Raw genomic sequence first — 27,710 nt, forward strand, 5'->3', positions numbered from 1 at the left:
ACAGACTGTGGAGGTGTCCTGTGGGACCTGGGGGAGTGGGCCTGAGACAAGACTCTGCAGCTGTGGTAGTCACCAGAGCCTGGACAGTGGTGAGCATCCAGGATGTGGTCCTGCCCAGCTCTTCTCAGAGACTGCAAGAGTGGGTGTCCTGTTGCTGTAGAGAAATACTTACTGCAATTAGCTTATAAAAAGTTCCACTACTGCTTCTGGAGGTTTCTGTCCAGAAGAGCATCATGGTACAGTGGGAGGGTGTGAAGAAAACCACTCCATTACCAAACCAGGAGCAAAGAGGGCGAAGAGGAGACTGGGGTTTCACAGTCCCCTTAAAGGGCATACCTGCTGTGAACTCAAGACCTCCCCCAAAGGCTCTGCCTCTACCATGGCACCTCTCACTAGCAATTCCCTGGCGACCAAGCCTTTAACACAAACACCTTTGGGGGACAGTCAGTCCATTGCAGAGACCTCCGCACCTAGAGAGATCCCATGAACATAGGTGGCTACAGTGGAGGGCTGTGATGGGAGCCAGTTTGAGAGATGCTTTCCTCACATAAGTCCAGAGGGCCAGAACTGGGGGCGTCTTGTTCACCCCTTAACAATGTGTGGGGCGAGAGTGGCCCTTCAGTCAGGCCCTTCCAGGCTGAGCAGCGCCGAGGGAGGTGTCACAGTGATCTCTGCTACTAACTGATGTCCCTTGCTGTGCACATGTCCAGGTGTACGCATGACCATCCAGCCCATGAGCTGAGGAGGGCGTGCCCTCAAAGAGCTATGGAGTGCTGTTACCATGACCTCCACTGTCTGCACATCCCTGGGGATCTAGATGAGAGACAGGTAGTTAGACTCAAGCAAGATCCCTTGGGGTGTGTGTGTGTGTGTGTGTGTGTGTGTGTGTGTGTGTGTGTGGTTTTGGTTTATTTTAGGTTTATGTCTGTCTGTATGTATGTATGTATGCATGTATGTATACAGTGTTCTGCCTGCATGTATGCTTGCAGGCCAGAAGAGGGCACCAGATCTCATTACAGATGGTTGTGAGACACCATGTGGTTGCTGGGAATTGAACTCAGGACCTCTGGAAGAGCAGCCAGTGCTATTAACCTCTGAGCCATCTCTCCAGCCCCAATAAAACCTTCTTTATGCCTAAAATTCTCACCTACCGACTGTAGTGGGTAGCCATTCCAGCTTGGATCAAAACAATCATTTACTATATCTTTTACTGATTTACTGGGCTGGCTGTGCGATCTGCTGATGGCACTCGGGGTCACAGCCAGTCAAGGCTGGGCTGGGGCAAGTCAGTGATGCAGAAACATCTGTCTTTTCCCTTGTGATTCAGATCGGTTAGCCTAGAAATGTGCTTGTGTGGTGGTGGCAGAGGTGTGAGAAGCCACACCAGAGCACGGTGCTGTCTGGTCCTTTAGCTCACTAACCGTTGGCCAGAGAGACTCATGCTTCTGAGGGCAAAGGTAGGAACTGGAAAGCCAAAGACACACATCCAATTAGGTGGACCTGTGGAGGTACTCCACCCCATTTACCAGCATCCTGTCATCATGCATGTCTCTGCTGTGTGCAGTGTGTTCAGTTCTGCCAGCATCCAGTTATCATGTGTGTCTCTACCATGTGCAGAGTGTGTTCAGTCCCACCAGAAGCCCCAAAGTGTCACCCAGCCAGTGTGGGGACTTCAAGTCCTGGATTGGAAGATGACGTTAATTCTGTATAGACCTTTGTTTTCTTTCTTTCTTTTCTTTTTTGCTCTGTCTCCCTCCCTCTCTCCCTTCTCTTCTCTCTTTTTGACAGTTTCACTATGTAGTAGGCCTGATTGGCTTGGAACTCACAGAAATCCACCTGTCTCAGCCTCCAGAGTACTGACTGGGATTTAAGGCATGTGCCACCACACCTGGCTTTTTGTATGCCTTTATTGACACACAGAAGCCAGGGTCTGAAACAAGAAGTCTCTCTGTATTAAGATGTGTAGCATTCAAAGGGAGAGGTGGCGGGGGAGGGAGATAGGGAGATCTTGGGGGGCGGGGGAGCCCAGAACTCAGCCCAGAGGAGGCTCAGCACCTCCTCCCCAGCTCACCTCAGCCCTACAGCACTTTTGAGGGGCATGGGTAAGGAGATGGAAGAGGAGCAGGCTGTGTGCCAGGACTAGCAGGCATGGAGCCCATGGGAACAGCTCCAGGGTTGTACCCTGTAGAGACACGTGACCAGCCCTGTGTGTGAGAATGACTCCGTGAGGCCCCTGCTCTGCCCTGTCCCCAGTGCTGGTGAGACTTCCAGTGGCTTGGAGTCATGAGAGGTTTCTGGGAGTCAGTGCCTCACAGGTACCCCTCCACTGACTCAAACTCAGGTATATGCCTGTGCCTCCTCAGTTTTCCAAGGGGCAGGAATGCTGGCCAAGAAAGTCCAGTATGCCGCCATCGGGACTGGGAGCTGCGAGCTGCGCACAGCTTTTGTGGGTGTGAACCCACCCTCCACCAGCCCTACTGTGGGAGGGCACTGGGGTTCTGATGCTCTTTGGCCTGGAGTTGTCTGCATCAAGCCATTTTCTCTTCCACTCTGGTAGGACACAGTGAGCTATCATGCACTTACTGAGGGACCAGTGTTTGCGAGGTGTTCGCACCACTATTCTGAGACGAGAAGTCAGTTGGGTAACTGATGGTCCAAAGTTGCCAGGGAAATCAGTCAAGTCAAACTCTCCTGAAATAACAGACTGTCTTGTTTCACAAGGTCTCGTTCCCCATTGCCTGTCCCCAAGAGGGACCGTGGCTTGCCGTGGGATGTCTTTCTGTATGCTGTGAATACGTGTGGCTCCCACTAGGTAATAAATAAAGCTGTTTTGGCCTATGGCAAGAAAGCTTACAGCCAGTCAGGAAATCCAAGCAGAGATACAGAGAGAAGAAGGGTGGAGTTAGGGGAGACTGGAGCCCGCTGCCGAAGGAGCAACGAGATGCCAGCAGACTGGTAACGCCACGGCCACGTGCCAACATATAGATTTATAGAAATGGGTTAATTTAAGATGAAAGAGCTAGCTAGCAAGAAGCTGAAGCCATGGGCCATACAGTTTGTAATTAATATAAAGCTTCTGAGTGATTATTTTATAAGCGGCTTGTAGGAGCTTGGTTGGGAGAGATTCATCTGGACTGTGAGGCTAGGCAGGACTGAAGAAACTTTCAACCACAGTGGCTGGGTGTGGGGGTTTTAACTCAGAGCTTTTCCTTTTGTAGAGTGTGGTGATTGGAAGGGTGGGCCCTTGGGTGCTGCTGCTGAGGGGGTACTCTCTGATGACCTGCTGGGAGACTGTCTTCACATTGGCCCTGTGCCTCCAGGCATCTGGATGGGGGAAGGAACAGCTGGATCCAGCCTGGATGCTGCCTCACCCCTACCCAAACTGCTGTAGAGCTCCTTTCCCAGGATGCCTTACCTGGCCGTGTCCTGCATCTTCGCCTCCATCCTCAGCTTTGCTATGGGCCCTGAGGAGTGCTCCCGAGGGCCTTTGGCCTTTGAGCTTTGCTGAAAGAACAATGGATGTCTGAGTGAGTGATAAAGTAAGGGTGAATGCAATATCACCCGTGGACCCTAGAGCCACCTACTAAGGCTTCTGGGATGGAAATGGCCGGAGGAGAGCACCCATGCTCACTGGGCAGAGGCCAGGGAGAGGCAGGGCAGGGAACTCTAGCTGGCATTCACTTGTTGCCTCTCTCTTGTCCCATGTGCAGCTGCAGTGGTAAGGATCCTGGCAACAGAGCTGTGGGACCAGATAGCCTGGCCTGCTGCCTACATGGTCTGTGGGACAGTCTTGTGGACGACATTCTTTCTGGTGGGGCTGTCGTTCCCCTTCACGTGGTAGGCAGAGGGCCCTGTCTTAGTTTTTGTTCTTGTCGCCATGAACACTCTGGTGCTGGGAGACACCATCCAGAGAGACGGAGGGACCCTATGTGAGCAAAGGGGGAGGTTGACTTCCCTTCTACTGAGGGCTAATGGGAGTGGTGCTCACCAGCTCCGGGGTCTCTTCTAACCCAAAGAAGGGCTTGTCCCTCTTCCTCTGCATTCCTTTCCTCTGTGCCTGTGGGGCCATCTACACTCCCTTGTTCCTTCCTGAGATCAAAGACAAGACCATCCTAGCAATCACTGAGGAGATGTGCAGACTCACCCTTGCCTAGGAAGACCAGCAACCTCTCATGGAGTCTACTGAGCTCTAGCTGTAAAGATGTGACTGGGGCCGAAGCCATTTGCTGCCCTTTGTAGTGGGTACACCCTGCATCCACTCACTCCTGCACGGCTAATGCTTAGCATTCAGTCAGCGATGGGACAGGACATTGGATCACTTGGTGCACACCGCCTATGAAGACGAGCAACTCACAGGAAGCTAGTAAAAACATAACTGCAAGCTTGGAGAAACGCGGGGGAAGAGAAACAGGTGGTGTTGTGTGCATGGATTTTGATCTATTAACTTTGCTGATATATAACTAACATATAGTCATATTTATCCTTTTTAAGTATGCATTTTTAGACACATGTATACACCCATGAAATACCACCACAATCAACGGATGGTTCACATCATCACCAGGCATCCTCATGTTCCCTGGACCCTCAGCCTACCCTAGGCAACCACTGTCCTTTCTGGAAGTATCAGACATAACTGTTTTAGAATTTGATATAAACCATAGTACTTTTGTGTCTGGCTTTGCCTCAGATAAAATTTTTGAGATCTAGATACATATTACACATACTAGTACATGTTTGTGAACATTTTCCACATATGGACACTCATTCCCTATGGGTGGATATTCAAGTTGTTTCTAAATCTTGATCACCATGAATAAAGTTGATATCAACACTCCTACACCAAATGTTGTATAAACATGTTTCATTTCTGGTGTGTCTTTGTGCAGGCTCCTATAACCCAATACTATAGACTGGGTGATTTATAAACAGAAATTTCTCAGAGGACAACAGTTTGGTCCCCAGCACCTGGGGTGGCTGACAGCTGCCTGTAATCCCTGCCCAGGGATCTGACACCTTCTTCTGTCCTCTGTGGGCACCAGCACCAGCACATGTGGCATATACTCACACAGCACACATATGCATACACATTTTAAAATTAACTTGAAATTGACGAACAGAATGTAAACTATAAGCCAGAAACATGGTAAAGCCGTTCACTGTGCAAGCCTGGCAACCTGAGTTCAATCCACAGACTCCATGTAAAGGTAGAAGGAGAGGACCATTATCATAGAGTTGTCCTCTGACTTCCACACATGTGCCATAGCACACATGCATGTGCGCACACACGCACACACACACAATAAATTTAGAGGCTAAAACCTTCAAACATTTAGAAGAAAACAATCTTTGGAATATTGGCATAGGCAAAGGTATTTCTGTACACAAGAAAGCATGAATAATGAAATTTTAATTGATAAATTGGACTTTGTCAAAATAAAATGTTCTGTTCTTAGAAAGACTATCACAGTGTTGGGGATTTAGGTCAATAGTAGAGCGCTTGCCTAGCAAGTGCAAGGCCCTGGGTTCGGTTCTCAGCTCCACAAAAAAAAAACACCCATCAAATTCTGGGCAGTGGTGGTGCATGCCTCTAATCCCAGCACTTGGGAGGCAGAGGCAGGCAGATCTCTGTGAGTTTGAGGCCAGTCTGGTCTACAGAGTGAGTTCCAGGGCAGCCAGTGCTGTTACACAGAGAAACGTATAACACGAAATTCTAAATGGTCTTCTAATTTAAAAAAAAAAAATGCAACCAGATATTGGGGTAAATGCTGAAAGATCAGAGAGACAAAGGAACAAGCCACTGCCATGTCTTACCTCTAGGACTCCTCAGCTGAAAAGCTTTCTAGCGAAAAGGGCCTCTAGCTGAAAGGGTTTTAGTTCCTGTCTCCACACTCTTTATATACCTCCCTTTGCCCAGCCATCACTTCCTTCTTAGTGTTGGGATTAAAGGCATGTGTGCTTCCCAAGCAAAGGCGTGAGATCTCAAGTGCTGGGATTAAAGGTGTGTGCCACCACTACCTGACTCTGTTTCTCTCCTAGACTATGTCGATCTTATGTAATCCAAAGTGGCTTTGAACTCAGAGATTCAGATGGATCTCTGCCTCCCTACTGCTAGGATTAAAGGTGTGTGCCACCACTGCCTGGCATCTATGTTAATCTAGTGGCTTGTTCTGTTCTCTGATCTTCAGGCAAATTTTATTAGGGTACACAATATATCACCACAGAAACCCTGTCTCAAAAGACAAAAACACAAGGCAAGCCATGACTGGTAGAAAATGTTTGCAATTCAGCAGCTCATATATTTAAAATTTGACAAACTACTGGCATTCAGAATGTATGCTATGATTCAAAACGTGACAACCCAGTGAAAATAGTGGATAAGACAAAAGTTCTTTGTAAACGAAGGTATATGAAAGTCCTTACTGAGCTGGCCTGGACTGGGGATGGAAGGTTTCCCAGGCAAGCTGGAGGGTGTGGAGGCCAAGTGCCAGCCAGCAGGAAATCACTGAAGACTAAAGAGAACCAGAAAATGCGGAGAGGTGGCGCCCAGGTGCCGATCTTGGTGGCCTCAGAGGGGAGACCACATTCCAGGGACAGATGTCAACGTCCCATCGATTCAACCACAGAGGCTCACATATGTACCCACACATCTGCACTTGGAGATAGCATGGTCTATTATGGAGGCCATAAAAATGTTTTCTCATAGGGCCAAGGGGTGAGGAAGCCAAGGAACAGGTAGGTGTTTGTCTGCAGTGTTGGAGGGGATCTCATGGTCAGTGCAGGTGTTACTGGAGACAGAGAAACTCTGTGAGTAGACAGAGGGAAGGTGCTGGAAGGGAGCCCCAAGCCCATCTGACCTCCAAGGAGAGGAGAAAAGGTGAACTCGAACCTGAAAATGAAGGAAAGAACTGAGCCAGATGCTCTGCTGGTCTTTTCCATGTCACCCCGGGGGACCAATGTCCCCACACACTCTGAGGGACTCTCCTTGACCTCAAATCATTTGACAGACCTTTTCATACTACAAGAGGTGATGGTTCCTGAAAAGAAGCCCCAAAGACCAGCACTAGAACTGGTCCCTGTGAGTCCGGGCTTGGTCTGGGGTGGATCCTGAGAAGCCTGGCTTTGGCTTTGCGAGGATCTAGAAAGGGAGAGTGGCTGGCTACACAGTAGGAAAGCACAGCTCTTACTTGGTACTGTTAATATTCGGCATTATGCTGGACTTCCCTTGGGGACCTAGCAGAAAATATCACCAACTACAACTACTCTCTATGTGCATGCATTTGCTAGCATTCAGGCACTGTGCTGGCCCTCCCCCATGGTCCTTACCTGCAGCCACTAAGAGCAGCCCCTGTGCTCATGCGCTCGCTAACATTCAGGCAGGTACCTGGCCAGCCCAGGGTCCTACGACCACTATGTCACTACCTAGTCTCTGCACATGTGCTATGCCACAGCTTAGCCTCTGCACATGCACTAAGCACCTTTTATTTTTATTTTTCTTGAATTTTTATTTATTTATTTTTTGGGGGGGTTTTCGAGACAGGGTTTCTCTGTGTAGCTTTGCGCCTTTCCTGGATCTCGCTCTGTAGACCAGGCTGGCCTCGAACTCATAAAGATCCGCCTGGCTCTGCCTCCCGAGTGCTGGGATTAAAGGCGTGCGCCACCACCGCCCGGCCACTAAGCACCTTTTAAAATGGAGCTCTGCCGGTTCCTCTCTCTTTTTTCCCGCCACTCCTCTCCAGAGGCCGGTCCCTGCACCTTTCCCTTTTCCCTCCCACGTGAGTTTGTTGTACAGTGTGGTTTGTCCTCTGTCACCACCGCTAAACTACGACATTTGGTGCTGGAAGCCTCCCGGCCTCCGAGGCGCGCTGGGCCCCTGGATCCAGGCCACCTAACCACAGCCTCACTTTCCAATTAGCCGACCCTCGGGCCCTTCATCCAACGCCGGCACAGTTGGCGAGTTGCCTTTATCCCGGTCGGCATAAACGTGTTCCTGGACCCATGCGAGTGACTGTTGGTGTCCAGCCTGCCCCCCACTGGCCTGTTTGGAGGCAGGGGAACAACCAACCACGGTCTTAAAGGCTACGGTTGACCTCCTTCGTTGACAGTCACCCCCGGCCATTCCCCACGAGTGAGGCCTCGCCTCGCGACCGTGGTTTCTCACCTCTTGGCCCTGCCAACAAGCCCTGGTGCCAGGCAACCCACGCCTCTCGCTCAGGCTCCTCGGAGCCCTGGCCCCTGCCCGGAGTGTGACAACTCGCCGAGCGGCCTGGGCCTCCTCAAATCAATCTTTCCTGAGTTTGGGGGATGCTAAAAATTCCGGGCCTTTGGATCCCATTTTTTTTTTCTGCTTCACTCATGGGAACTGTGCCTAGCAGCGTAAGCCCAACCTCCCCTTCTGGGACGCCTTTTAGAGAACCTCGAACCTCTTATGCTTAGCACCCAGTTAAGGGCCTCTAAACGTATCCGCCTTTGCAGTCAGACGTGGTCTAAATACCCCGTAGACAACCAATCAAAATGGCCACCTGGCGGCAGTTTAGACCCCGGTATTTTAAGGGGCCTTTCCAACTTCCGCCAGCAGTCAGGTAAGTGGAAGGAGGTACCTTATGTTCAGGGCTTCACTTACCTTATAGCTCCAAACCCTCTCTCTGTTCTTCCTGTTCACCCACTCAAGTCCTTCTAGCCATGCAATCTAAACTAGAGGAACCCTCCGCTGCTCTGGACCCCGATAATGAACCCCCACTCTTCCGACCTCGACATACAGCTGCTCCTTCAGCTGCTCCAGCCCCTCCCTCCTCTCCAGAAACGGGCTGTTCTAACCCGTTAGAGCACTTTATGGCACCCACTTTCGCTCCTCCTGTTACACATTCTCACACCACTATGGGACCCCCCCTCCATCCCTCTCTACCCATTCCAGCCTGGCCACAGTTCTCCCTTTGCGAGAGGCTGCTGGGGTGGGTGGACTGGTTAAGGTATGTGTCCCCTTCTCATTAGGTGAACTCCCTCAAATAGAGAAAAAACTGGGGTCTTCTACATGTAACTCGACCTCTTTCATTAGAGAATTCCAATAGATCACCCAGTTATATAGTCTCATCTCTCTCTCTCTCTCTCTCTCTCTCTCTCTCTATATATATATATATATATATATATATATATATAAAATCCTAGCTAACAACCTACTTTCTGAGGAACACCGGCGAGTTTGGGAATAGGTCAGAGCACATGGCAGATGAAATACATCAAAGTAATGTAGCACTCCTGGCCAGGGCTGAGACATCCCAACCGGGATGCCCATGGGACTAGAATACCCCAGAGGGCATTCTAGCTAGAGATCAGTTTACAACCTGCCTCCTGGCCAGTCTCTGTAAGGCCCTTAAACTCTGGTTAACTATGAAAAACTCCATCTCAGTTCCTAGAACGCCTCACAAAGGCCCTCTTACAGTATCTAGACCCCACAAACCAAGAGGGCAGACAACTCCTTGACTGATTTCTTTTGCAGAGCTTCCCCAACATTAGGGCCAAGCTTAAGCGTCTGGAAAGAGGGTCCCGAACCCCACAGGCAGAAGTCTTAGCACTGGCCTTTAAGTTATACCATGGGAGAAATGAGAAAGGCTGTAAACACAAATCCCAAATGCTGGCCAAGGCCATCCAGCCTCAGCAACTGCCCAGGCTCCCTTCCCCCCCGGAGCTCAAGACCCTCCGGGTCCCTGCTTCAAATGTGGCCAGGAGGGTCACAGGGCCTGGGCTTGCCCTAATCCCCACAGGCCACCCTGGCCATGTCCAAAGTGGCACCAACAGGGACATTGGGCAGTTGACTTCCCTCATGCCTCTTGTGGCATGGGGACATCAGATGCATACCACCCTCCAGCCACCACCCTTCTAGGCCTCGCCGTGGATGACTGAGGGTACCCAGTCTCTCTTGACCCAACTATGGTCATCTCTGACAGGGAGCCCTGGGTGGTCATCACAGGCGGTAGGTAGCTTCAGGGCGGCCCATCTCCTTCCTCTTGGACACCAGGGCCACTTACTCGGTCTTGAGGGAGTTTGGGGGACCCACCTCTCCTTGTTTCCCATTGCCAGGGTAGGGAGACAGCCTTACCTACCTCATCAGTTGCATTGTCAGGGGGATTCCTGTCACTCGTTCATTTCTGATGGTGCCAACTTGTCCTGTCTCCTTACTGGGAAGGGATCTTTTAGCCAAAGAGGGAGTTTCTATTTCTTTTGTTCCCCACATTTGCCTGATCCCAGAGTCACCAACAGCTCCTCTCCTCCTAGCCGCCCACCTTACTGGTCCCAACATGTCATTTTCTTAGCTGGCCTCCCAGGTGGCCCCCCAAGTCTGGGACACCCAAAACCCCATTATCGTCCAATTACAGGACCCTGTCCAGTACATTACCCAAGCCCAGTAAGCACTCTTCACTCCAGAGCCATAGGGGACTTCAACCTATCATCTCTGGCCCTCTAAGAAAAAAAACTACTTTGTCCTACATCTTCTCCTTTTAACACCCCCATACTTGCAGTTTAGAAACCTAACGGGACCTACTGACTGGTTCAAGACCACTGGTTCATTAATTCTGCAGGGGTCCCCCTCTATCCTGTGGTGCCTAACCCTTACACATTCCTCTCCACTATCCCCTAAGGAACCTCCCATCTCTCAGTTCTGGATCTCAAGGATATTTTTTTCTCTATCCCTCTCAGCACTCAGTCTCAAAATACTTTGCTTTCATCTGGACTGACCCTGACACTCACCTCTCCACCTTTGTATACAGATCATAAGTATAAAACTCTACAGTTATGCACAAGGTCAGAGTCGCAGGTCTTACCAAGGCTACTAACACAAAGAAAAGCCTGCCAATTCTTCACTTGCCAAGTCTGCTGATAAAAAGTCATGTCTCAGAGTTTGTGGTACTGGGCACTGCACCCCTCCCTTTGGTCCTGAGACCGAGGAACCTTACGTTACTATGGTAATGGCTCTGCTCCTTATCGTCTCTTCTAGGAATGTGCTATGACCTTGAGGGCTTTGAAACTTTTCTCAGGATTGCAAGGAGTCTCCTGTCAGAAATGTGGGAAGTCAGGCAAGAGAGGAGAATGAGAACTGAAAAGAGGCTGTAGACTTAGAGAAGGAACAAAGAGAGGACAGCGAAGAGATCAGGGAACTGACTTAGAATGATAAAGTGAATGGACTGAAAGAGTATGGTGTGTAGATTCACTTGATATCCTTCAGATTAGAATCCCAGCCACTTGTTCACATCTTTTCTGGACTGAGAGTTTGTGATAGAGGTCATTGTTCATATACTGTACATTTGTTTACAGATTTACTTTTTTTTCTTTCTTTTTTTTTTCTGCTGTGGTGATGGTGTCAGCGAGACAGACTCATCAGTGGTTATCATTACTCAGATTGTTTACTTTTAATGTGAAGCCTTAGTCCTTAGTTTATTTAGGTAGATAAGACTTACAGATTAATGGTCACCTATGCTTGTCATATTTATAGTTATGTTAGGTTTTCCAGATTTACAGAAGTGTATGTCAGATGGACAGATAGTCTTCAAACACTTCATAGACCTAGAAGCTTTACCCCCACAACCGTACTCAACTTAGCAGATTGGGAACCCCATACGGAAGTGGATGTTTTCCTTCCTGACCCCCTCCATGTTCTTCTGTCTCTATAATCACAACCTGTTTCATCAATTTCTTCTCTATGTATCTCCAATGATATATTCAAAATCTCTAACTAATCAACTAATTTGCTGTTGTTACAGGACTACCAATCGTTAAGTCACAAAGCTGGAGGTGTAAAGACTATCAAACATGCCCAGGTGGTAAGGAACAACAACACCCCAGAGATATCCATTCACACACACCCAGACTCAAAAAAGGAGACTCAGAACAGATTTCAGTGTAACTTTATTATTGACTGCTGTGGTGGTATTGTGTTCCCTGAAATATTGTGCACCCTAATAAACTTATCTGGGGTCAGAGACAGAACAGCCACAATATTAAACATAGAGGATAGGCAGCGGTAGCACAAGCCTTTAATCCCAGCACTTGGGAGGCAGAGCTAGGCAGAAATCCATGTGTTCAAGGATACAGCCAAGCATGGTGACTCACGCCTTTAATCCCAGAAAGTGAGCCTTTAATCCCAGGGAGTGGTGGTAGAAAGCAGAAAGATATATAAGGCGTGAGGACTAGGAACTAGAAGCATTTGGCCTGGTTAAGCATTCAGGATTTTGAGCAGCAGTTCAGCTGAGACCCATTCTGGATGAGGACTCAGAGGCCTCCAGTCTGAGGAAACAAGACCAGCTGAGGATCCGGCGAGGTGAGGTAGCTGTGGCCTGTTCTGGTTCTCTGATCTTCCAGTTCACCCCAATGCCTGGCTCAGGTTTGATTTTATTAATAAGAACTTTTAAGATTCCTGCTACAGACTGCCCTCCGCAATCAACCACCTGTGTCTCCTGGGTGTCAAGGTGATCCCCTGGTGATGGGAAGGAACAGGTACTTTAAGGTTTATTTATGTGAAGATAGAAAAGCTTAATTGGTGATAAGGAAAGATGATTTGAGATGTATAAAGTAATGAAACATGTTCAAAATTCCTCTCTCGAGCTATGTTACTATCCATAACTTTAACATTGATAGAATTCTGATAAGCTATTAATCTGGCTCTAGCAGAGTACTAAACACTATACCACTATAGTATCATGGCCACAAGCTCAGGATTCTAAATTCCCTTTGGTTGCTTTCTAATGTGTCTAAAACTCATCTCTTTTTGTTAACTCAAAGTTCTTGTAAGCTCCAGGGAGTGGGCTTGGATCCACCCCTAACAGTGTTAGAGTTGGCGCTGATAACAGAAGCTTCACTCCGATATCGAGTCACTCAGAAGCAGTTTATTGTACGTGTGCACACGGGTCAACAGTCAAGCTGAGGACTGAAGACCCCGAAGCTCCAGCTTATAGGCTTTTTATAGGGCAGTTTCATAAGGGTGGGGTAGAGGGGTTACTCGGGGTTCAGACACCTAGCTGAGTCTTGGGGGTCTGGGGGGTTTTGGGTGGGTAACAGCAGTTTCTGAGAAATCTTGAGTACATCTCGTGGCTTTTGCAGAACAGCCTATTTTTCTCAAGGCGGCAGGGCTGTGGGCAAGCTTTGTACCTGCAAGAGCTGTGGTTTCTGCTCAAGCAGGGGCAGAAGCATTTTTAAGCAAGAATATAGTTCCTATTAACTCTTCATTCCCTCCTCTTCTTGTACTGACCTTTAATCCTAAAGGTTGGTATCGGGTACAGGCTGGTATCTTTGTCTCAGGACCATCATTTTAACCCCATTTACCTGGGACCGAACAAAGCCTGATATCCGATTCAGGACGCATGGCCCAATCATCAATACTAGGAGCAGGATAATTAGGGGCCCTGTAAGGGCTGAGAGCAGGGTGGTCATCCAGGGTGATTTTTCATACCAGTCCTCGAACCAGCTCTGGGAGCCTCGTAGGGCCTTATCTCTTGTATCTAGCCTTTCCCTGAGTTTTGTCATAGATTCCCTTACCACCCCTGTGTGGTCAGTATAGAAGCAACAATTTTCTTTAGAACTGCTGAAGCTAGCAACTGAAACGCACGGTGTGATCCCAGTGTTGCATGCACAATATAGACCTGATGATGGGACTATGTATTTGGAAGTGTCAGACGAAGACACCTTCACCTCCCCATGCTTTACAATGATAACTTTCAGCTTGCCCACATTTGTATGCCTGTGCCCTGCTCCTCCCGTCCCTCGGACATACATAGAACGGTCTCTTTCTTAGGGCTGCTCGGGCCCTTGGGTCTCTGCACCCTGCTGGGTAATGCGAACAGGGGCAGCGTCCACTTTGGGTACATACTTCTGGTTCACCTGGGTTGGCCGGGTCAGTGGTGGGGATGTCAAAGTCTTCTGCCCCAGCCAACATGTGGCAAAGGTCAGGTTCTAGGGCAGGCCACCAAATCCAAAGAGGGTGCCTACCGGTTCTTTCCCAAACCACATCCCCTTCCCCCGACAGTACTTGCCACGTCTGGCTCACAGGTTGGTGTGGGTTAGTTCAGCCGGTCTCTATCAGTCCGCTCCACAGTCCAGTCCAAATCCATGTCCGGAGGAGGAGCAGGTTTGAGATGGGAGCCATGAATCCACGCAGCAATTCCATCTTTAACCACTGTCGGGGTGGTCAACAGGACTTGATAGGGACCCTTCCACCGAGGTTCCAAGGTCTGATGCTGGTGCCGGTGGACATACACAAAGTCCCCTACATGGAACCGGTGGGCAGGGCCATCTCCACTGGGCTGGTACGTGGCAGACAACTGTTTCCACAGGGTGTGCTGGACGACCGCCAAAGCTTGCAGTCTGTCAGATAGGAAGGAAGGCATGATTTCCCCTTGTTGGAAGGTTAGGTTCTTAACTGGGGGTGCACAACCAAAGAGCAATTCAAATGGGGTTAAGCCTTTAAGGGAAGGGGTATTCCTAGCCCTAAAGAGGGCATATGGTAGGAGCATCGTCCAATCTCTAGAGCCAGTCTCCATGGTCAATTTGGTTAGGGTCTCCTTAATTGTTCTATTCATTCTTTCTACCTGTCCGGAACTCTAGGGGTCTGTATGCACAATGCAGTTTCCAATCAATCCCCAGTACCTTGGCCAGTCCCTGACTTACCTGAGCCACGAATGCCGGGCCATTATCTGACCCGATTACCTGAGGCAGTCCGAATCGTGGGAAGATTTCCTCCAAAATTTTCTTGGCAACCACAGCTGCAGTCTCCTTTTTTGGTGGGGTAGCACTCCACCAATCCTGTAAATGTGTCTACAAACAGCAGTAAATACCTTAGGCCATAGTTAGCTGGCCGTATTTCAGTAAAGTCCACTTCCCAGTGTTGGCCCGGTCGACTCCCTCGTAGTCTCTTTCCAGGAGCCAACCGACCAGGGTATGCATTAACCTGCTGGCAGGCTTGGCAGCCTGCCACCACTTCCTCTGCCATCCGCTTCCTTTCAGACGGGGAGTGGGTTTTATTCTCTGCTGTGAGTTGGACTAACTTCTGGCTACCCAGATGGGTCAGCTTGTGGATTCGTTCCAGAGTGTCCTTCAGAGTCTCAGGGGCCAGAGGCTCTTCAGAGACTGGGCTTTTAGGGGGTGACAGGTGGACTGTCAGGTGTCTGATGCCTCGGAGAGCTGCTTCCCTTGCTTCCTGGTCAGCCCTCCGGTTCCCAACTGCAACTGGGGAGTCGCCCTTCTGGTGTCCTGGGCAATGTACGATGGCCAGCTCACGAGGCAGCATGACGGCATCTAGTAGTGCCTCGATTTCTTTTTTATTTTTAATTTCTTTTCCTGCCGATGTTAATAGTCCCCTCTCCCTGTATATGGCCCCATGCACATGCGCGGTTGCAAATGCATACCGGCTATCTGTGTAGATGGTGGCTCGCTTACCCGCTGCCATGGTGAGGGCTTGGGTGAGCGCAATCAATTCGGCTTTTTGAGCCGAGGTCCCCTCTGGGAGGCTGCTAGACCAGATGACCTTATTTTTGTCCACCACTGCCGCTCCCGCCTTCCGCTGCCACTCATTTAGGAAACTGCTGCCATCCGTATACCATATCAGGTCTGGGTTGGCCAGTGGTTGGTCCGTTAAATCTGTCCGGACCCCAGTTTCCTCTGCCAGGATGGCACCACAGTCATGCACTGGCTCTCCCTCCTCTTCTTGTTGGGCAACTGGGAGGAGGGTGGCTGGGTTAAGGACGGATGGGGGCCCAAAAGTGATGCGGTCCCGGTCCAGGAGAGTTGTCTGATAGTATGTGGCTCGAGCATTGCTGAGCCATCGGTCCGGCAGCTGGCGGACAATGCTCTCCAATGCGTGGGGAGCTATAATAGTCAGATGCTGTCCCAGAGTTAATTTATCTGCGTCCCTCACCAGCATGGCGGCTGCTGCCACTGCCCAGAGGCAGGTCGGCCATCCCCTGGCTACAGGATCAAGCCGCTTTGATAGATAGGCAGTCGGTCTTTTCCATGGACCAAGGGCTTGCACTAGGATGCCGACAGCCACCCCACCCTTCTCATGTAAGTACAGGGTGAAGGGTTTACTCACATCCGGGAGAGCAAGCGCCGGGGCTGACAGGAGTGTCTTCTTTAGTTTCTCAAATGCGAGCTGGTGCTCCTCCTGCCAGACAAAAGGGGTCTTTTCTTTTAATAAGGGAGAGAAAGGCTCTGTTATGGCAGCGAACCCTGGAATCCAGAGTCTGCAGAACCCAGCTGCGCCCAGGAATTCGCGTAACTGCCGGCGATCTGTTGGAGTTGGTATGCTGGCCACGGTTTGCTTCCGGGCATCCGTGAGCCATCTCTTTCCTCCTTCCAAGGAATAACCGAGGAAGGTGACTTTGTTTTTACAGATCTGCGCCTTTTTGGCAGATGCCCTGTACCCCAGGCTAGCCAGGGTATCTAGAAGTTTTTCAGTCCCAAGTTTGTAGGTGTCCTGAGTTTCAGCTGCCAGGAGTAAATCATCTACATACTGGAGGAGAGTGACATCAGGGGAGGTCTCTCGATACCTCCGAAGGTCTCGGTGTAGGGCCTCATCAAAGATTGTTGGGGAGTTCTTAAATCCTTGCGGAAGTCTAGTCCATGTTAGCTGCCCTGTCCTCCCTTCCTCAGGGTCTGACCATTCAAAAGCAAAGAGCTTTTGGGAATCTGGGTGGAGGGGTAGGCAGAAGAAGGCATCCTTCAAATCCAGAACAGTGTACCAATTGCGCTCTGGAGGCAAGGTACTCAGGAGATTGTAGGGGTTGGGCACTGTAGGGTGAATGTCTATCACCCGGGAGTTTACTTCCCTCAGATCCTGGACCGGTCTGTAGTCATTTGTTCCTGGCTTTTTTACCGGTAGGAGTGGAGTGTTCCACTCTGACTGGCATGGTTTCAGAATGCCCAGTTCCAGAAACCTCCTGATGTGGGGTTTTATGCCTTCCCGGGCTTCTCGACTGAGCGAGTATTGTCTTACACGCACGGGCACTGCGGTGGGCTTAAGGGTGACTACCACCGGAGGTTGTTCTTTAGCCAGTCCAAGGCCCCCTGTCTCTGCCCACGCATTAGGAAACCTGTGGATCCATCCCTCATTGTTCGGGGAGACAGTAGTTACAGAGGCTTTAGCTGCTGCTCCATACAACCGATACTCCTCAGTGGCTGGGAGTTCTAATGTGAGGAGATGGAGGTCCCCTACTTTTGGGTGTGCAAATTTTAATTCTGGGCCCCGAGCGGTAAAGGAGATTTGAGCTCCCAATTTTGTCAGGAGGTCTCTGCCCAAAAGCGGCGCTGGACAGTCAGGCAGGACTAGGAAGGAATGCTGTACAGTACCTTTTCCCAAGTTGACTGTTCTCTGGGTGGTCCAGGGTCTCTCTCTGCTTCCATTCGCTCCTTGAACCAGTGACTTTCGGGTAGATAGAGGCCCCAGCGGATGCTGGATGGCTGAGTAGACTGCCCCTGTGTCCACCTCAAAGTCCACTGGGGTCCCCTCCACTTCAAATGTTACCTGGAGCTCGGGGAGGGGATCCGAACCCTGACTCCCTCAGTCTTCAAGGGCAAGGACCTGTCGACCTCGCCCTTTTGACTTCTTTGGGCATTCTCTGGCCCAGTGACCTTCCTCTTTACAGTAGGCACATTGGTTTGGTCCCAGAGGAGAGCGGCCTCCCCGGCCTCCTCCTCCTCCTCGCCCCCGTGGCCCCGGCCCGTCTCTTATCGCGGCTGCAAGAATCCGTGTCAAATCCCGATTCTGGCGTTTTTGTCGTTTTTTTGTTTGTTTGTTTTTTGTTTTGTTTGGTTTTTTTTTCTCTTTTTTTTTTCCAGTCGAATCTCTTTTTCTTCCGCAGTCTCTCGTTTATAGTCTCTGCCTCTTTAACCAGATCTCTCAGGCTCAGCCCTTGCAATCCATCCGTATATCTGTGGCGGACTGTCCTATAAAGGCCATACTCACTGCTCACCTCAATTCCTCTGACTGTGGGTCAAAGGGGGTATACCTTCTATATGCCTCCATGAGTCTCTCAAGGAAGGCAGAGGGGGTTTCTTCGGGCCCTTGAAGAACCTCACCTACCTTAGCCAAATTAGTGGGCCTTCTGGCCGCTGCACGGAGACCCGCCATTAGAGTCTGGCGATAGAGGGACAGATGCTCCCTACCTTCTGGAGTGTTCCGGTCCCAGGCCGGACGTCTCAAGGGGAAACGCTCATCAATGAGATTGGGGAGCTGGGTTGGCCGTCCGTCTGGTCCAGGGACTAACTTCCTAGCTTCTAGGAGGATGCGTTCCCTTTCTTCTGTGGTGAAAAGGACCCCCAGAAGTTGCTGACAATCGTCCCAAGTAGGCTGGTGGGAATACATGATGGACTCGAGGAGCCCGGTTAGTCGGGTGGGATCTTCAGAAAAGGGTGGATTATTATTTTTCCAATTATATAAATCTGAGGAAGAGAACGGCCAATATTGGAGGGCAGGCATGTCTCCCCAACCCCATCCTCAATGGTTCCCCCAATGGGGCGCAGGGGCAGTGTGACTGCCGGTGGGACCTCATCATGAGGGCGTGCCCTCCTTTGCCAGGTGCCCTGTGCCGGCCCTGAGGGGGAGACCAGAGCCGGTCTGGATTCTGCCCCTGCTGGCTGTGGCGGCGGTCTGTAGGGCGGCGGGGGATCTAGATCAAGAGAAATGAGGTCAGCCTGCGACTCTGGCAGGGGTGCAGGTGTCGGGGTTAACGGAGAAGACTTAGGCGGTTCAGGGGTTTTGGTTAGAAGGAGGGGGGCTTGGTCAGTAGGTGGTGCAGATGGGTTGGCCTGGAGAGACCGGACCCACTTAGGTGGGTCTAGCACCAAGTCCTCCCAGACCCAGATGTAGGCTTGCTGGTCCGGGTGTCCATGGGTACCTGGAACAAAAATCTTCTGTTTAACTGCCCTAATAACATTCAGATCAGACGTGCCACTTCCCTTTCTTCACTCGAACCGCTAGGTTTGAGGCTCCGGCCGTTACTTCTGACCAGTGGGCGAGGGTAAGAGAGAAGGGGTGTAGAGGCAGTCTGGCCCATACCGAACAGGCAAAACAAAACACCGAATGACACGAACAAACTCACAACACACAGAGACAGGACAAGCCGGCAAAATGGTATAGAAAATGAAACCAAAAGATGATCTAGTGGCCCGGGCCTCTTAAAAAGTCTCCTAGGCAAGAGGGTATCCGAAGGGGTCCCTTTTACAGGGTCCCCACACTCTAGAGCGTCCTCCAGAGTTGCAGCCTGTGGGTTCTGGACACGTCTGTCCCCCACTGACCGGGTGTCCTCACGGGCAGCCCGGACAGCTGCTCACCCTCCCAAGCCGACTCACCACCAGATGTGAAGATGATTATCTCGGATGTTCTGTGGACCCAAAAAATTTCCCATTCTCTTCTTTTGAATTTGACATCTGTCACAGCTGACCAGCTTAAAGAAATTCTCTGGTTTTTAAGGGGTCATGTGACTAAACTGGACCCACCTAGCCACTGCACGATCATCCCCCTTTTAAGGTTCACACCTCTAATGATATAGGTGAAGAGCCTCTTGCCATGGTATGAATGACCCTGGGGGTCATCTTCCTGATGTCAAAAGATCGAGGAGGTAGGCATACAGCAGTGGTCAAAAAGAGACTGTCTTACCACCACCACAGGGGAGTGTTTAAACATGAAGCATTAACTCATATGGGAACAGATTCCAAGGACAGGCAGATGTAAGGCACATGTAGGACCTAATTGGACCAGAGCACCCAGGGATGAGATTTGCTGGTGACAGAAAGTGCAGGCAGGCCACAGCCCAGGACCAAGACGGCATCCTGGAAGCTGCAGGCTGGCCCTGATGGACTCAGAAAGGACGGGAGAGGCCGGCACGAGACTATCTCACCCAGGGCATGAGACAGTATGACATGCTGGGATTAAAGGCATGCACCACCACTGCCCGGCTTCAAGTCACTTTTAAAAACTTGTGAATGCACACACACACAAATGATGTAGGCATAAGAGTGCACATATCACAGTGCGTGAACGGAGGTCAGAGCATAGCTTTATGGAGTCACTTCTCTCCTTCCACATTTATGTGGGTGAGGTCCAGGTATTGAACTCAGGTCTCTGGGCAGGCGCAGCAAGTGGCCTATCTCTGCGCCATCTGCCAGCCCTACATGTGCTTCAGTAACGGCATCTGTGCTAACCTGTGTGCCTTCAAGTGTGTTTTGGCTGTTGGTCATATATGTCTCTTCCAAGCATCTCTTCCGTCGTGTGTTGGGGTCACTTCATTCTATCAGATGGAGGCGGTACTACCACACCCAAACTGGTGATTCCCTGTGTTTTGAGACACTTTATTTTGTACTAGCTGGGCTCTGAGGGGAACTCTAAGGATATGCAAAAGTACACTTTATTTTTAATGGCACGTAGTATGAGCAAGCACATGCACGAGCACACGTGGGCACACAAATGTGCACCAACACACCATGGTTAGAGGACAACTCTCCATCATATGGGTTCTAGGGATGGAACTCAGGTTGTCAGGCTTGGTGATAAGTGGCTTTACCTGCGGGACCATCTCCCCATCTCCCCAAAGCACATCCTAGCCTTCCTTGAAATGTGAAACCCTTCTCTGGGACAGATTCCGCATTCTGCTCCTGTCTTCATGCTGGTAGCCTACAGACATGTCAGAGCAATCATAGCAGATGGCAATTCGTAGTCTGGGTGTCAGCCCAGCAGAAGTTCGACTCTCTGATGGGGCTGTCTCGCTCAAGCAAGGCTTGCAAGAATACAGACTCCGGAATGTATTGTGCTTCTGCTGTGTCCCTGCACACTTGCTGCTACTGTGTGTATGGTGTGGGGAGTCTCCCACTGCCTATATTGTATTGTGTTCGTCTCACGAATATACTCCATCTACTGGAAACATATCCGTGGACCGTCAGGAAGGTGATTTCTCCTTAAGCTATATAATTTTGATGAATAAAAAAAATATCTTCCACGAGAACTGTGAGACCCTTAGGGCCTGTTTTATAATCATAGCTCAGGCTGATATAGGAAAATAGTATGCAGCTGCCTTAGTAGCTGAAAATACAGCTATTAGCTGATTTAAAGCCTCAAAGTAAGTCCTGATTAGACCAGGTTCTTTGCTAATGTGTTTTAAGATAAACATTTCCCAGCGGGGAAAAAAAACAGTAATTCACAAGGACAAAATAGCCGGCTGTCTGATTTGTTGAACCAAGGTTAAAGGCTGCAGTACCAGTCTCTCTCCTAGTCTGGCTAATTACCTAGGACGGCAATTACCTCTCTGCACATATTCCTAACCTCAGTTTTATGATACAGGCATGTACCTGAAAATGCAAAGTTCAGCCGACTAAATGTTTTTATGTTGAGTCCTAAAATTGTGCAGGCAAAAAAAAAAAAAAAGAGTTAAGAGTTTCCTTTTTTATAGTCTAAAGTTACACGCAGGGCAGAAAAATATATTTCAAGATGTAAAACGTTTTTAATGTCACTGTGCCTGAGAAAGTGCCAAATGGGCTTATATATATAGGAGATTTAAGGTAAACCTGAGAGTTCAAGAAAGCCCGGCATCTCTGTTCATCACAAAATGTTAAAAATGTTACTACACTTAGAAATATAGGATATATGCACTTATGTTTGAGATTTCTCAGTAGTTTAGTTTTATAAAGCTATCTCTCTAAATAGATAACCATGACTGGTTCTTTCTTTGAAGCTGCAGCTATGAGATTACAGCCTACCAATTAGGAAGCTAAGATTTATTGTGTTGTCAGGACGACTCTGCTTCTTATCATTTACTAAATGAAATGTGACCCTCAAATGTAACTTTGATAGTGCCTGAAGGAGTCTGTTTGGATACGTACATAGCTGTGAAGAACCAGAGAGTAACCATCAGAACGCGTGTGTTCAAGTCTTACCCCTCAGATAGATTTTGCTATGCTGTGGCATTCTCTTTGAGCCCTGCCTGCAGCCCCGAGGCTGGCTCCCTGGGACTGCAATACCTTCAGAAGTAACAATTGTCACTGGGATCCAACAGGGATTCCATTGACTGAAAGTTCCTTGGGGGCTGGAGAAAGGACTCAGTGTTTTAGAGCACTGGTTGCTCTTGCTGAGCACCTGGGTTCAATTCGCAGCACACACACGGTGGTTCACGGCTATCAGTAACTCCTCCAGTTCCAGTGTATCTGATGCCCTTTTCTCGCCTCTGAGAGTACTAGGCAAACATGTGATGCATACACATACATGCAAGAAAAGCATTAATACACATACATTTGGAAGGTGGGGAGGAAGTTACTGGATTTGGGATTCAAAGGGGACAATGAGGCAGATTGTCTTTTGGGGTCATGAGAGTTATTAATGCCAATAGACAATAGCATGGAAGATCTGAGGAGCGTTCAGATGCGTGAGTTGGGGGGGGGAGCAGGGGGGATTCCCCTTCTTATAGTTGCAGAGGAGGTGTCAGGTTTCATGCCATACAGTTGAGTAGTCCACACACAGGCCTGCAGTCAAGCTGTCCCTGATTCCGAGGGAGAAAGGAATGTGTTGCCCTGAGGATACGGGGAAGGAAAGTTAGTTAAGGTGTATCCATTATGTGGGTGGGTGATGAGCTGTCCCTGGTAGCCTGCCCTTTGAAGTCTTGGAGTCTGGTACTCTGGCCTGTAAACTTCCTTGGGGAAGTGAGAATTATGGTACCTGCTATTCCTCTGGAATTCAGGCACCTGAGGAGTCTGGGGAGTTAGGGGGTTACAGAATCACAGAGGGGCTCCCTGTCAGTTCTGATATAGGAAGCCACGAGAAAAAGGCTGCTATGGCAATTGGCAATTAGCCATTAGCCCATAGCCCCAAACCTAACATCCATAACCTGTTAAGTATAGCAAATTCTAGCTGGGCAGTGGTGGCTCACACCTTTAATCCTAGCACTTGGGAAGCAGAGACAGGCAGATCTCTGTGAGTTCGAGGCCAGCTTGGTCTACAGAGTGAGTTCTAGGACAGCCAGGGCTACACAGAGAAACCCTGTCTTGAAAAACAAAACAAAATAAAACAAAGATACAGCAAATTGTGTAACCAATATCTAAGGACAAACAGAGGCAACAGAGGCTAAAGCTACAGAGAGCATGGAAGGCGCGCCCAGGGAAGTTCTAACAGCCTTACCAAGTTCTCCCACTGGTGGATAACTGTTGACGAGCCAAAATTACCCAGATAGCAAGTGTCCTCCCAAGATCATGGGAGAGCTGTGCTCTAAGATTGAGGACCCCCTGGACCAGGGCCCAGAAAATAACCTTGGAATGAGGAAACCTCTGGCTCTATTGACATCAGATTTGTCCATTTTACCATCAATGCTCCTGGAACTATGAGGGTCAGATCCTGGGCCCTGGCAGTCCTGACGCCCTACCCTTGGGCACACATCCTCATTCGTCCAATTAAAGAGACAATAATGAAAAGCAGAGAAAGGAGATTTATTTCAATGTGGCCACACTGGGAAGAAGAACAAATAAAAAGTCCAGCGTGGTGGTTTGAATAAAAATGGCCCCCATAGGCCCATAGGGAGTGAGTGGCACTCTTAAGAAGTGTGACATTTTTAGAGGTGGTGTGGCTTTGTTGGAGGAGGTGCATCACTAGGGGGTGGGCTTTGAGGTCTCAGAGGCTCAAACCAGTTCTCTTCCTGCTTCCAGAATGTAGAATTCCAGATGTAGAGCTCTCAGCTCCTTCTCCAGCCCTATGCCTGCCCGCCTGCCACCATGCTTCCTGCCACGAATGGGCTAAACCTCTGAACTGTAAGCCAGCCGCACTTAAATGTTTGCTAGGAGTTGCGGTGGTCATGGTGTCTCTTCACAGCAATAGAAACCCAAAGACATCCAGTGAACCTCACCTTCAAGGTCATCTTCCGGGCCTGTGATATGAAGTTGAGGTTTAAATAGAGGGCAAGAGGTATGCATAACTAAGCCATCCTGGCCAAGGTGTGGTCCTCCTAGCATCGGTTTTCTTAGCTCCAGCCCCTTCTGCAGGGTGGTCTGGCAAGCTTCCAGAGCAGTGTGAAATCTCTCCCAGGGAGACAAGTTCCTCCTCTGCTGCACCTGCCTTTAGCCTCTCCTCAGTCCCAGCCTGAGACTCCTGAGGAAATTCCATTTCCTTGGGAACCATTGTTTCAATAGTCTGGTAGCCAAATGGAGGGGCACAAGTGTCTCTTTAGAATATCTTCATTTTTTGCCAGAACCATTACAGGACCTCATATAAACCTTGAAGTCACAGAGACAGAACTGTCATGGTCTACAATGCACCCTGTTGACTTGCTGGAAAATTTTTAACAGAAATATAGAAGAATTAGGGAAACAAAGGGAGACCCAAGATCCCATTGACATTTCCTGGGCACCTGCCGGATATCTGGCTTGTTGACGAGAAAGCTATACAAAGTCTACCAAGGGTTTAGATGAGGGTATCTCTGCTGGATCTAATTTGAGCAGTGCTTCCCTGAGGGCTGACAGTTGCCCAGTTTAGGATTATACCTTAAGGCCTGGAGGAAGAGAACTGGTACCTTTGGCTCAAAACCTGTTCCTTATGTCTCCCCCGGAGATCTCCAAGCATTCTCACTTGCGTAGAACAGCAAGGATGCAGGGAACTGACTGGATGGTGGCTCCATTCTGCCTTTCCCCCCATCTACACGGGTCTACAAGCGCAGGACTGTAGGCTTTGTGGACACATGTCCTGGGAGGCTCAGGACACACAAAAAGTCTTAGTTGAAAGTGGCTGGGTTGAAGGTGGCACTGTGCCAGGGGACCGAGGCTGATTTGCAGCAGGAGAGCAAAGACCACTAAGGGATGGAGCTCAGCCGATTTCACAGGATTAGAGCAAGTTCCCAACGTAAGTAAGGATTGTTCTTTCTCTAAGCACAAGCCATCACGCTTTTGGCTCATTATTTGAGGTTAAATCGTATTCAGGAGAGCCAGTCAGTTCTGGCCCATTGGCAGGAGAGATAAGACCTGTAGCACCGATAAAGGTTAAAGTTTCCTCTACTTGGAACAGAAATTTCTTAGACCTGAACTTGCGCTTGCTGTCCCATAAATCTGTAGCATCTACCAGGAATGCTTCGACAAATCTAATGGAGTCAAGTCCTCGTTACCTAGCTTACTACATGATGCATCCCTTCGTTTCTATCTTAAGAAACAAAGAGCCAAATACACCCTCCCCCTAGTGCGCAGAAGCGGACCAAGTGCAGCAGAAGTAGTGCGCAGAAGCGCAGTCACGCCCCGCTTTGGGACGTAACCTTACGTCATCAGAGGCGGAGCGAGGGGAGGAGCCGCAGCCGGCTTGGGGCGGTACTGAGCTGGGTCACGTAGCTCAGGTCCCTGGTTTGGGCCACATCCCGTGTTGCTCTGTCCTCTCGTCCCCGCGTGCAGTCCCTCCGCCACCATGCCGATGTTCACCGTGAACACCAACGTCCCCCGCGCCTCCGTGCCAGAGGGGCTTCTCTCCGAGCTCACCCAGCAGCTGGCGCAAGCCACGGGCAAGCCGGCACAGGTTTGCAGGGAGGGTACAGGAAGAGAGTGGCGTGGGCCCGCCCGCCCGCCGGGTAGAGGAAGAATGGGAATGGGAGCCGAGGCGGGCGGGCGGGCGGGCGGGTGGCGGCTGGAGCGCTCTGGGAGACCTGTGGCCCGGTACTCTTTCAGGCGGGCTAACCGTGTGGCCATTCCCCTCCCCCCCTCAGTACATCGCAGTGCACGTGGTTCCGGACCAGCTCATGACTTTTAGCGGCTCTAGCGACCCCTGCGCCCTATGCAGCCTGCACAGCATCGGCAAGATCGGCGGCGCGCAGAACCGCGCCTACAGCAAGCTGCTGTGTGGCCTGCTGGCTGACCGCCTGCACATCAGCCCGGATCGGTACGTGGGGGGCGGGGGAGGGGGAGGGGAGGGGCGCTGGGAGGTCGGCACGTGGGGGACCGGCGTTCCGAGGGCGCCCGCACGCTCGCCGAGACCGCGCGTTTGGCTGAGCCGGGCTTTCATTCTCGCAGGATCTACATCAACTATTACGACATGAACGCAGCCAACGTGGGCTGGAACGGTTCCACCTTCGCTTGAGTGCTGACCTAACTTACCTGCACCGCTGTTCTTGGAGCCTTGCTGCACGCAGCGTTCTGTTTCGTCCACCCGTAGCGATGCCCACCTTCCGTTCGGGAGAAATAAATGGTTTAGAGACCACGGTTGCCTCGGCTTCTGCTTTCCTTGGCTTGTGGAGGAATTGGTGCAGGGCGGGGACGTGGAACGGAAGCCGCCCCGGCTGCAAAGGTGGAGTGGGGTGTGATGGCAGGCCCGGAGTTGGCCAGTTTGGCTCTCCCAAAAACTGTGGTTTAGATGTCCTTTTGTCCAGGCTTTTCTATGCCAGCCTTACGTCTAAAAGAGGCTGACTTATCTCCTGGGGTCTCACACCAAGAGTCGAATCGGAGCTTCCCAAGCAGTTGTTGCACCCTGAAATGGGTTCTCTGCTCTGGGCGGGAATCCCGAATTGTGCTCTTGCCACAGTGGCACATGGGGCGGTAGTGTGCCTTCATGGAAGCGGGGGTTGCTCGAGCAGGAGAAGCGTGGGGATTAAATTGATTGGATAGTGGACCAGCTGGTCCTGTGCCTTTCTCAAGCCCCACTTCCCCTCCCCCAAGAATCACTTCGCGAGGCCAAGTGTTCCAGTTTCTTGTTCTGAAACTGGGCCAGTTTTTAGGCATGTTGGTGGGAGAGGTGACCAAGATACAAAGTTCTCGCTAGGCCACACTGCCCACTCCCCAATTCCTTGTCTGTGTTCTGCTCAGAGGGACAACCCCCCTGCCCCCCATCCCCACCACAGCACGCAGCAGTTCCCTGAGAATGCAGGAGGGTGGAGGAAGTACTTATCTGTTAGCATTTATGTTAGGATAGAAAAGGTGCTGGCCCTCAGGGCATTTTCATAAAATCACTGGCAAAGGTCCAATGTAATTTAGATCTCTTCGCCTGGAGTCCTTCCTGCCAAGCCCAGGGACCCCAATGGGTGGCATTGGGCAGAATCCCTGCTTGGGCCCTAGGAGCCTACTGCTGCTCCTGAAGGAATTTCTCACTACTCCCCAGTATGAGGACCTACCAGCTAGGGAGGCCCAGCTAAGATTAATCTGTCAGGACTGGCTTGAGTCTTTCCTAAAGAAAAGAGCCGAGCCAGGTGGTGGTGGCACATGCCTTTAATCCCAGCACTCTGAGGCAGGCATCTTCTAGTTCAAGGCTAGCCTGGTCTACAGAGTGAGTTCTAGGACAGCCAGGGCTATACATAGAAACCCTGTCTTGGGGGGAAAAAAGAGCTTATACCACCCTGCCTACATTGACTGTCCTTCCAGAGAAGTCTAACAACAGCTTCCATAGAGGGACTCTTGATGCATGCACCCCATTCCTCAGATTTAGGAAAGGTGGCATCTTGCCTCAGTGGATGCCTGCTGGTCCCAGTTGCCTTGCTCATCAGCTTCTTGTCAAGGTAAGAACATTCTAGATGAAATGTGGGGTTTTCTTTTTTCTTTCTTTTTTTTTTTTTTTTTTAAGAATCCCAAGGAATTCAGATTTGCTTTTGGAAGCTGAGGGGCCCTGCCTGGGAAGAGGAGCCCCTCAACTCCTGACTGGGAGTGAGGAACTTGCCTGTCTGAGCCTGACAACTGACAGAGGCCTCCCTGTGTGTGCAGAGAGACCTGAGACCTAGTGTGGGTACAGAGTCCTT

At 50.2% G+C, this 27,710-nt stretch overlaps 2 protein-coding genes and 1 pseudogene across 2 annotated transcripts; 2 read left to right on the forward strand and 1 right to left on the reverse strand.

Annotated features, from left to right (window-relative positions):
* The first annotated feature begins 2,098 nt into the window (after nucleotides 1-2,098).
* Slc2a11 (solute carrier family 2 member 11) lies at nucleotides 2,099-4,624 on the forward strand. The gene is given in 6 exon segments (XM_028874144.2): nucleotides 2,099-2,224; nucleotides 2,342-2,452; nucleotides 3,219-3,320; nucleotides 3,392-3,473; nucleotides 3,717-3,859; nucleotides 4,017-4,624. Coding segments are annotated over 6 exon segments (702 nt in total). The 3' UTR covers nucleotides 4,155-4,624.
* Nucleotides 4,625-13,988: 9,364 nt separating this feature from the next.
* On the reverse strand, nucleotides 13,989-19,351 carry LOC114696446 (annotated as a pseudogene).
* Nucleotides 19,352-25,269: 5,918 nt separating this feature from the next.
* On the forward strand, nucleotides 25,270-26,190 carry Mif (macrophage migration inhibitory factor). Its single transcript, XM_028874242.2, has 3 exons — nucleotides 25,270-25,507; nucleotides 25,695-25,867; nucleotides 25,999-26,190. The coding sequence occupies exons 1-3, from the start codon at nucleotides 25,400-25,402 to the stop codon at nucleotides 26,063-26,065; spliced, it is 348 nt and encodes a 115-aa protein (XP_028730075.1). The 5' UTR covers nucleotides 25,270-25,399; the 3' UTR covers nucleotides 26,066-26,190.
* The last annotated feature ends 1,520 nt before the right edge of the window (nucleotides 26,191-27,710 follow it).

The sequence above is a fragment of the Peromyscus leucopus genome, chromosome 16_21 (genome assembly GCF_004664715.2).
Source record: "Peromyscus leucopus breed LL Stock chromosome 16_21, UCI_PerLeu_2.1, whole genome shotgun sequence".
NCBI classification, from domain to species: domain Eukaryota; kingdom Metazoa; phylum Chordata; class Mammalia; order Rodentia; family Cricetidae; genus Peromyscus; species Peromyscus leucopus.

Excerpts from the sequence above, each read along its gene's own strand:
- Mif (XM_028874242.2), top strand. The coding sequence starts at position 25,400 with ATGCCGATGTTCACCGTGAACACCAACGTCCCCCGCGCCTCCGTGCCA. Across the intron at positions 25,508-25,694 it reads CCACGGGCAAGCCGGCACAG|TACATCGCAGTGCACGTGGT; the intron begins GTTTGCAGGGAG and ends TCCCCCCCTCAG. Across the intron at positions 25,868-25,998 it reads CTGCACATCAGCCCGGATCG|GATCTACATCAACTATTACG; the intron begins GTACGTGGGGGG and ends TCATTCTCGCAG.